The following is a 10180-nucleotide window of genomic DNA, read 5'->3' on the forward strand; positions in this document are numbered from 1 at the left end:
TGCAACACAAGGAAGAACAATGTTCTCTGAAATTAAAACACTACATTTTAGTATTTCAAAGCCAAGAAGGAAAACCACAAAGTGAGATATAATTTAATGTTGGATTCTATTAGAAAATATAAACTGTAATTTAATTGGACTTTACAAGGGATAGAATGCCAGGAAAACCTATTCTTAAATTTTAATAATTTGTGACTGCTCAAATTGAACTTTTTCCTAATTCACTACAAACATGAGCCAAAATCAGCACTGCTAAACACAATGTGAGCGACCCCTGTTGGTCACAACATAAAAGTTAAATAAACCCAAAGAGATCAGGGATTAAATAGAGGTTATTATTATATTATGATTAGTCAGGTACTGCACTAAGTGCCTTAGGTGTATTATCTCAGCTAGTCCTCATAATAATCCTGTGAGTGGTATAATTTTGAGAGCCCAAGTTCACACAGCCCTAAAACTGATGTCCTGTCTGGGTCCCAAGCAGGTATTCTTCTCACTGTGCGACACTGCCCCTTCACCACACTACAACTGCCTTTTCAGAGGGCTGACATTGCCAACTTTAGATCTACCCAACCATTCATTTGAGAAATATTTATTGAGCACCTACTTTATGCCAGACACTGTGTTTAGCCTGAGGATATAATGGTAAACAAGACAGATAAAATACCTGCCTTCGTGGAGTTTATATTATTGTGGGGTCGATTAAGTATATGACATAATTTCAAACTGTGATAAGTACTATAAAGAAAAACAGAGGATAAAGGGACAAAGGATGATGGGACTGGCAGGTGGGAGGACTCTATTTTATGCAGTATGGTCAGGAGCTTTCCTGAGGAGATATTTCAGCTCTAAAGAGCTCGATAAACAAGGCCCCGGGGAAGAGCACTGCAGGAAGAGGAGTCAGTAGGTTTAAAGGCTCTGAGGCAGATAAAAGCTTGCTGCGTGAAGAACAGAAAGAGAGCCATAGCTCACTCCATTCCAGTGTAGGAGAGGAGAGATTTTTTTCCCCTACCCACTTAGGTTCTGTGTCTGGGACCTGTGAGTTGAACTGACAAAGTACAGATAAATGGATAAGAAGTATATAAATTTTATTTGATGTTAATAATTGTATGTGGCCTGAGTAGGGGTGGAGAACTTCAGAGAAAGAAGTGAAGATCCCCCCAAAGTGTTAGACCCAGGGGCTTATGTTCCATTTTAAGAAAGAGGGATAAATTGTACAGAAATGACAAGAGGAAAAGGGGTGTGGGCTAAGGAAGGTAAACTGTGAAAAAGTGACTAGGAACTATACCGGGAACTAACAGAATATAATGGCTGTTTTCACAAGGTTTGCACAGATTCATCTCTGTGCCAACTCCCCAGCTCCAGTGACAAGAATGTTCTCCTCTTCATGGTAGAAGAAATTTATACCCTGCTTTAGACAGGGTATAAATTTGGGGTGGCGGGCTGTGACTCCCTTCACCAGCTACACCTTCTGCAGCTTATCGACAAGTGTCAGCTATCTTCTCTTCACCTAAAAACTCTGTACCTTCCCAGAAGAATTCCTTACACCACCTCCTGATCCCAACAGCCACTTCAAATCCTAGCTGGCCTTCAAGACTCTCATCAAGTTTCCGACCTCTCATTCCCTGAACTCCTGTGGCATGTCTTAACTCTAATATACCATACTGTACTTGGTTATAAACAAGTTCTTCATAGGATACTCTTTACGCATATATTACCAATTCTGTACTTGGTAATTCCAATTTCCAATTCTGGAAACTCTGCTTTGAAAGTCTATACCAATGAATTGATAATTATCTCTGTCTTTCCCACGAAGTGTGAGGTTGCCATCAAATTTTCAAGTGGTCTTTTGAAGTAGAGCTGAATGGGAAGTTGCTGAATTGCCTCTACTTGCTAGAGGGGAGGGAGACCGTAGACAGAGAAAACATTAGAAATCCTTGAACAACTCCTTTAAAAGACTTCAAAGATGCAAACTACCTTTAAAAACTCTTGTAAATTATATAAAGGCAAATAATACTATTATTAATAAATTACTAATAATACATATTACTGCTTTAACTCATAGTAAATCATAAGGATTCTTTCCTATTTTTGTTTTTTTGGAAATCTGGTTTTCTTAACCCTGGTTCTCAAAGGGTAGTCCTAGGACCAGCATCAACACTAGCAGCTGTAGCAGCAGAGCACTTATTAGAAAAAGCAATTCTCAGGCCCCAACCCAGACCAACTGAATTAGAAACTCTTGGGGCTGGGGCCCAGCAATCTGTTTTAACAAGCCCTCCCGGTGAGTCTGATGCACTCTCTACAATGTGAGAACTCCTGTCTTCACCTAAAGCAAGTCCTCTCTCAAGACTGTCTCTGAAGCTAACCAGTGACTTCAAAATTCTGTATTTAAATTATGCTATTTTAAAACAACTGTTTGGCACAATGACTTAATGTAAATGTCTCTAAGAAGTAATGTTCAAATCACTGAAAAACTGGTTCGCTTTGCCTTAAATTCAACTTAAAAGTTATCTTTTATTTTACTAAATCACACAATTAGTACTAATATGTTTTACCATAATGAAATGAATCTATTCCCTGATCCCAATTCATTGTTACTATTTCAGTAGTGAAGTTCACATATCCATGAAAAACATGTTCAAACATATCCTTTGGAAAACTAAACTTGCTTGTTCTCTGTGCTGCCCTCTGCTGATTCATAAGGCAAACTTCACCTATTTAAAGTATCAATACTAGCTGCAGTTCCAAGGAGGACAATCATTTAATCAACTTATTCATTCCACATGAACCAACTACTGGCTCATCTGTAAGAAGAAACTGGGTGAACCTTTAAAAAGTTAATTGTGATTAACATTAATTTGAAACAGACCTGCAACTCCCACTTGATGTGTAGCATATCCTGGTAATCTGCTGGGCCCCTCTCCCAGCCACAGAGTCAGCGTGGATGAGTCCGATTCCGCGTGGTGAAAGCAGAAGCCCAGGGAAGCGGCAGGGGCAATAAATCGACTTTGGAGGATGGGAATGTGCAGCCATACTGCTACTCTACCTTCTGATCTCCATTTCTGTACTGCAGCTAAAACGCAGAAGATAAACATCTGTAAATATTTTCCAGTGAGAGGAGTGGAATAAAGTAAAACTCATCTCTCGGTGTCACCTCCTCCAGGAAGCCAAGTTTAAGCTCCACTTCCCTTACTAGTTAGCTCTCTTTGGGGGCAGGGGGCAGGCGGGCGGCACGGGGGAATCGCAAAATGTACTGTTCACATACATCAGCAGCACGTAAACTATGACGTTTTATTATAATTATATATGATATTTCCACCAGACTGAATTCCTTGAAAATAAAGTCAATATAGTGATGATCTTTATATATCACCTGACACAATATCTGGCACATAATTGGTGCTCAATAATTGTATTAGAATGAACAAATAAACTGATTTAAATAAAACACCGTTTCATTGTTGTTCCTTTTAACAATCTTGGTTTTCATCCTTATAAATGACTATTATGGGCTTTTATTTACTCTTCCTTTAAAAGTCCTGTCTCTCATATATATATATATATGTGTATGTGTATATATATATATATATTATATATATATACACATACACATATATATATATATATGAGAGACAGGACTTTTAAAGGAAGAGTAAATAAAAGCCCAAGTCCTGTCTCTCATATATATATATATATATATATATGTGTATGTGTATATATATATATATAATATATATATACACATACACATATATATGTTTTTGGTTTATACATTTCAAGGTGAAAAATATAACTGTTAAGTAATGTATAGTAGTTCTAGAAAATTTTCAAAATAAAGTACAATGAAGAAATCAAAACTTCACATTAGAACACTGATAAATTTAAAATCGACATTTTTTGCATGAATATAATTTTGGAATTGACATACCATATATAATTTACAACATTTTTTACTACATATTATAAACGTTTTGCTATGCCATTAAAATTCTTTAATGAACACACATTTTTAATGACTGTGTAATTTTCCTCATATAGGTATACCATAAACTAACTGACCTCCTACTTTTGGACATTTAGATTGTTTCTAACTTTCCTTTATTACAAATTATACCATGACAAACATTAAAATAGATTTTCGGTCTTTGACTTTAAATTCTCTTACTTTATTACTTGAGATTGAGCCAGGGAAAAAAGATGCTAACATTTATATGGCCCTTACTAAATTCCAGACATTTTAGATACACTGTTTCATTAAGTTCTCACAACATGAAAGGCAGGTATTATCACCCCTAATTTATAGGTGAAGAAATGAATACTTCCACAGTTTTAGAAAAACTTTTCAGATCACTTTCTCCATCCACCGTCGTGATCTTTACAATAATCCTGTAAAGTGTGTGTGGATAGAGGGGGAAAGACTTGATTATTTAATGGTTAGATTCCTTTCCCTCCTCTTCTATGGCCTCTGCAGTAAGCATCTCCTGGTTAAGGACCATCTTTCTCTACCTTTTTGAAGTCAGTGTGCCTAACACAGTGACAGACAATGTGGGAGCCTTAATTTAACGGACCTTTTGATTTGGGGCTGTGGCGCCCCTTCAGATCCTTCTCACATCAATCCTTCTCTGATTAAATCTTTTTAAAAACTGACATAGAATTACATAAAGTGAAATGCACAAACCTTAAGTGAACATTTGATGAGTTTTGACCTATGCATACATCTGTGCCATCCACACTCCAGTCAAGATTATAGAACATTTCTATCACCCCAGAAAGTTCCCGTGTCCTCCTTCCCAATCATTCCAATCAAACGAAAAAGCTGAAGTTCTCCAAGTATAGTCACTTGTTTCCTATTTTTTATCTTTACACTCTGGCTTGGAGAATCTGTCCACTGCTACTGCTTCAGCTAACAACTATGCAAGGGTGCTGCCTAGTCCTGACCTCAGCGAACACTGAATTTTTCTGCTCTTCAGCTGCTCACATCTTCTGAAGGCTGCTGCCTCAAACTTCACACCTATATTCAAAACTGATTTCTACACCAGCCACCTTAGTTTTGCTTACAGGTATTTTTCGGGCTCCAATGCTCAAAGCCTAAGAATCCTTTCTAAAATGCTTCCTTTCTTCTCTTTTTCACTAATAAACTTTCATGCTTTTTCCTCCTCTTTCCCTCATTCCTCTGCTCAGACCCAGCCCTCAAAGTGAGCTCACAATACCACCTCTTTGACAATAAGCTTTCCTCCCGTGCTTTCCAAATGTGAACCTAAGGACTACTTTCTAGTAGATTTACTAGAACTTACTACGCATTGCCCGATGACACCTGTTGCTGTCTGTTTTTGTAATCCTAATTAATATTTTGTGCATTTGCAATCCTCCAGGTTAACATGAGATTAGGCACTGGGGCTCAATTCCTATTCAATGACTGGCTTGTCTGAAGTCTCACAGCTAGTGAGCGGCACAGCAAGAACCAGAACCAGTGTTATTTCCCCACTGATGCAGATATATGTGAAACTTAGCAACATATTACCTCTTCATCCATCTAACTTTAGTTATCAATAACGGGAACAGTAAAAGAATAGACTTCACGTGTAAGGGTGCAAAACAACTATTGCTAACACATTATAGGAAATCAGTTCCATTTACTTGAAAAGAAAGCATACATTTAGACTTCCTACCAGGCTTTCTTCTCAGATTATTTTAAGGTTCTTTTTATAGGCAATATCATTCACTTTTGTTTGACTCAGTAACAAAAAAACCCAGCAGTAGCTCTTATAGTGCAGCCAATAACAAATTCTAGAGCCAGGGGAAGTTAATCTGTCTCTTAGTACCATCATCTTTGAAATGGGGATAATAATAGTACCTACCTAACAGGTTATGAGGATTAAATGAATCAATACTTTTGAATTTCTTAAAACAGTGTCTAGCACTTAGTAAGTACAAAAGAACTTATCAAAAAGATATAAAATATGGTACTTCAGAGTTTATAAATTAGTTTCATGTAATTTATCTTTGATTACCACATCTATCCAGTAAAGTAGTTAGAGTGGGCATTATTCACATGAGCAACCTAAGAGGCAAATATTTTCAGTGGTGATTTTCCTAATGCCTGGTTAAGCATGTGGCAGAACCTGGGACTTGAAACCTGGATGTGTGACTCCAAATCCAACCCACTTTCTACTTTGCCTTCCTGACTGAGGTAGTGCTTTAATCACTGACAAGTAACAAGTGTGTATAATAAATACCTGTGTCTACCCACACATACGTGCACCTATTAGAGGATGAACATTTGATTCTCGTACTGTTAACACTGTTGTAGTTAGCAGCTGTTCCCAAGGAGGAGAGAAAACAAGGTGAAGAGGTAAACAATTTAGAACTGAGGATGGTTGAAGATGAAAACGACTAGCTCAGTTATATTTCTATAGATGCTCACTTGCCATATTGCTCCATAGGATAAAGATTACTTTCAATTTCCTCTTAGTGTGAGAGGATGAGTTTCCATGCTATGCTTTCAAGCTGATTATAAGGACCCTCAGGGGCAGTGTGAAAAACAGGCTGCTCCGCCAAATCACGGGCTCTCAAAGTGAAGGGTCCTCCATCCAAGCTATCTTTCTTATCACTGGACTCAAGGTTCAAAGAGAGTGGCGAGTTTTCCCACTGGAGACTGAAACCACTCACCAATTTCCCCGGTGAATCACAAAAGGCTTGTTACTAAGGAAAAGCAAACTCTAGTTCTCGGCGCCACAGCTCCTGACCCAACTTGTGCACAAATACGACCACTCAGAACCTCTCTGGCCCACTCACTGTCCACCACCTGTACTAGAAAGTGCTACGGTTCTGCCTTGGGCAAAGTGTCCGGCGAAACCAAGGGTCGGTAAGTGATAGTAAACGAGAGAGTAATAATATCAACAAACATTTACTGAGCGTTAAGTACGTGGCAGATACCGTGCGAGGCACTTCATATGCATTATGCAATTTCTCTCTCAGCCATCCCATGAGCTCCCATTACCTGGTTTTACGGATGAGAAAACGGTGGTTTACAGAACTTGCCCAAGATCACACACTAGAAAGATGACCAGAAACAAGGGCTGCCGATCCCAAAGTCTGAGCTCGTCACCATTTCACCCAACCGCCTCAGAGACCTCCCAGTCAAGGACACAAGAAAGAAAGGCAGAAAACCGCTGCGGGTCACGCACGCCCTCTCTCCTTCCCTCAGGCGCGACTCGGGGGTGGGGGCCGCGGTTACTTCCTTAGAAAGGCAGGGGAGCCTCAGACCAGGCGCACTTGCCCTGCAAGGCCCTCTGGAAGGCGGCCGGGTCCAGGCGGTGCACTGCGTCCAGCCGCGCCAGGCGCACGGAGACGCCCCCGAATCTGTCAAGCTCGCCTCGTAGCTCGCCGGCTCCGGACGGGGCGTCCCGAACGCTACCCGGGCCGCCCGAGGCCCCGCGGGGCCCTGCAAAGAGCACTGCGCGGCGGGCCCGCGCCAGCACCACGCGCCAGCAGTCCCCGCTCGGTAGCTGCGGCATCTCCGCGCCGGCCCTCGTGGCCCACGCGGACGCTCCCAAATCACGCGGCCAGTGAGTGACGGCGCTACCGTAAGTTTTAGAAGAGTGTCACCCACCCATTCTCAGAGTTGAGCAGGGGTCTGCAACGCTAGGTAGAGAAGACGGCGAAGTCCGGTCGACCGGCTCCTCTCAAGAATTTGCCCGCTCAAGAAAAGCGACAGAAACTTTCCCACCACTCCCTCTTCCTCCCCTGTTCCCCCCACCCCCACCTCAGTTTAATTCAACAGACATTTTGTTCAGGGATAGGGAAGGAGGCGGAAATACGAAAAAGTCCTGTTTTTCAGGAATTTACAATCTAAATGAGGGTTCCGTCCACCTAATCCGTCTTCTTTGACGCAAGTCAGAACGTCTTCCACCTCTTCAACGACAGCGGATTCTGAAGACGCTATGTTCTCCCCCTCTTGCTGCGCTCCACTCAGGGGATTACGGCGCGGGACGGAGCCTCGCTGGTTTCTGCCCCGGAAGTTTTTCTCTCGGCGAAGCGAGCACGTTGAGCCGGCTTTGCCGCTGCTTCTCTCGGGCTGCCTTCCGATCATGTCGTCCAAGAAGAACAGAAAACGGCTGAACCAAAGCGCCGGGAATGGTTCGCCCTCGGCCCCCGCTGCTTCCTTTTCTGCGGGGGCTACAGCTTCTGCCGTGGCGGCCGGGGCTCTGGTGGTGATCAACTTCTTAGAAAAGGGTAAAGAGTTCTGAGAGGGAGACCCGAGGCCGAGGGGGCGCCGCCTGAGAGGACGAAAACCTAGCGATTCTGCCTTGAGGTGTAAAGGTTTTTTAAAAGTTGGGTGAGGCAGAGGTGTGCGAGAGGCACAGAAGTATGTAAGACACTCGAAGCCGCGCCTGCACTAGAGAAGTTGGGCAGAAATGACTTAGTGGCTAAGTCAAGCTCTTTTGTAAATTGGTTTGAATTCCTAAATTGCGCTTGAAACAAACGGCTTTGCCTTATTTAAGATGAACGGCGTATTTAACTGCGAAGTCGCTCGTCTCTAGCGATAATAGTATACTTGTACTAAAAAACTGAAAGCCCAGTTCAGTACCGCTGACGGTACGTCCTTCCTAAGAGACCTTAATGTGCCTTTAAAACTGAAAGGTGGCTTTTTTCCTACTACACGGGTTTTGGTATTTAATTAAACAGCTGTTAAGTGCGCACGGGTGCTAGCAGGAGCTTGCGTATTTCACGTATGTATCTCATTCTGCGCAGAGCTTTGGGAGATGGGTACTGTATTATTATGCTCATTTTACAGAGAAAGAAAAGTTAACGCAATTACCCCCTCCCCTTCTCCCTAGGTTATACAGGCCCTAACTAAATGGCAGAGGCTTTTTTTGAGTCCAGATGTATTTGGCTCTAAAGCCATGGACCTAGATCACAGCAACCTTGACTTGGGAGGACGGATTTAAGTGAAAAGCATTGAGTTGGTAAAGCTTTTAGCAGGCGTGATGTTTTGTAGATTTGGAAAAGGGATCAGATTAACCTAGTGGCAAGATTTTTATTTATGTCTAGTGCAGACCCTAAAGACAATCTTCCAGTTAATATAGTATTTTCAGGCTTTTTGGGGGATCGGAGGACAACTTGTTCTGTTGGGCATATTCAGTCTCGTTTTCAGCTGCATCCTTTCCATTGACTTTTTTTTTTTTTTTTTTTTTTTTGTGGTATGCGGGCCTTTAGATTTGGAAAAGGGATCAGATTAACCTAGTGGCAAGATTTTTATTTATGTCTAGTGCAGACCCTAAAGACAATCTTCCAGTTAATATAGTATTTTCAGGCTTTTTGGGGGATCGGAGGACAACTTGTTCTGTTGGGCATATTCAGTCTCGTTTTCAGCTGCATCCTTTCCATTGACTTTTAAACCTACCGATTTCTCTTTCATCTTTAAACAAAAGCTCCATACTTATCACCACCCTCCACTGCAAGACTTCTTAAAAGGAGGGGTCCCTGCCTCCTCATCTCTCACTTACTCCATAGCCTATTCCTATTTGACATCCACCTCATTATTCCATGGAAACTGCCTGTGCCCTGGTCACTGATGATCTCCACGTTGTTAAATCCAATGGATGGTTTTTCATTACTTACTTTACTTGACCCCTCAGCAGCTTTTGGTATTGTCAGCCATTTCCATCTTCTTGAAACACTTTATTTCTTGATTTATGTGTCATCAGAATCTCCGAGTTTTTCTCCCTCCTTTGGTTGGTAGCTCATCAGTTCCCTTTGCAGGCTCACCCTCTTCCACCTAACCATCAAATGTAGAATTCTGTTCCTTATTTCTTAGTCCTAAACCCTCTTTTTCTCTCTATAAATCTTCTTTCTTGGCAAGTTCATCCAATGCCCAGCGTTTCCTTCCCATTTACCCTTATTATTTTCAGATTTGTATTTGTAATTTAGATTGTTCTGAGTCTTGATTTAATTGTCTTCTAGATCAATGCTTCTCAAACTCCATAGGGAAGGTTTAAAAATTTACAGCACGTCACAGATCAGCACTGTTGTAAAATATGATAAAAGTAAATTATTGGAAAAATAAGTTTAAAAAGGGAAATTTTTATTAGATTCAACAAATATAAAATTACTCTGTCAAATTGCAATAAAAGCTTCTAAATGCATATTCTCTTTTTTTTTTTTTTTTTTTTTTTTT

General features: G+C 41.1%; 2 protein-coding genes across 10 annotated transcripts in view; one reads left to right on the forward strand and one right to left on the reverse strand.

Annotated features, from left to right (window-relative positions):
• The window catches only part of NUDT6 (nudix hydrolase 6), a 35184-nt gene extending 27642 nt beyond the window's left edge, over positions 1 to 7542 (reverse strand). Inside the window, exons 1-2 of one of the 4 annotated variants that reach the window (XM_007116146.4) lie at positions 7280 to 7542; positions 2870 to 3073 (exon numbers count right to left, since the gene is read on the reverse strand). In XM_007116146.4, the coding sequence (XP_007116208.1) occupies positions 2870 to 3073; positions 7280 to 7517 (442 nt within the window). In that variant the 5' untranslated portion in view covers positions 7518 to 7542. Of the gene's footprint in view, positions 1 to 1718; positions 1894 to 2869; positions 3074 to 7000 lie in introns of those variants that run through there. The other 3 variants (XM_055086207.1, XM_028492252.2, XM_028492253.2) reach the window with 3 other exon arrangements.
• A 485-nt stretch (positions 7543 to 8027) lies between these two features.
• Positions 8028 to 10180, forward strand: part of AFG2A (AFG2 AAA ATPase homolog A) — a 337003-nt gene continuing 334850 nt past the window's right edge. For 5 of the 6 annotated variants that reach the window (XR_002891140.3, XM_024119179.3, XM_028492258.2 and 2 more), the window contains exon 1: positions 8041 to 8235. Coding sequence is in view for 5 of the 6 variants with exons in the window: in XM_024119179.3 (XP_023974947.1) it covers positions 8091 to 8235 (145 nt within the window). In the remaining variant the exon portion in view is untranslated. Of the gene's footprint in view, positions 8236 to 10180 lie in introns of all 6 variants that reach the window. The other variant, XM_024119178.3, reaches the window with a different exon arrangement.

The sequence above is a fragment of the Physeter macrocephalus genome, chromosome 7 (assembly GCF_002837175.3).
Source record: "Physeter macrocephalus isolate SW-GA chromosome 7, ASM283717v5, whole genome shotgun sequence".
In the NCBI taxonomy this organism is placed as follows: Eukaryota; Metazoa; Chordata; class Mammalia; order Artiodactyla; family Physeteridae; genus Physeter; species Physeter macrocephalus.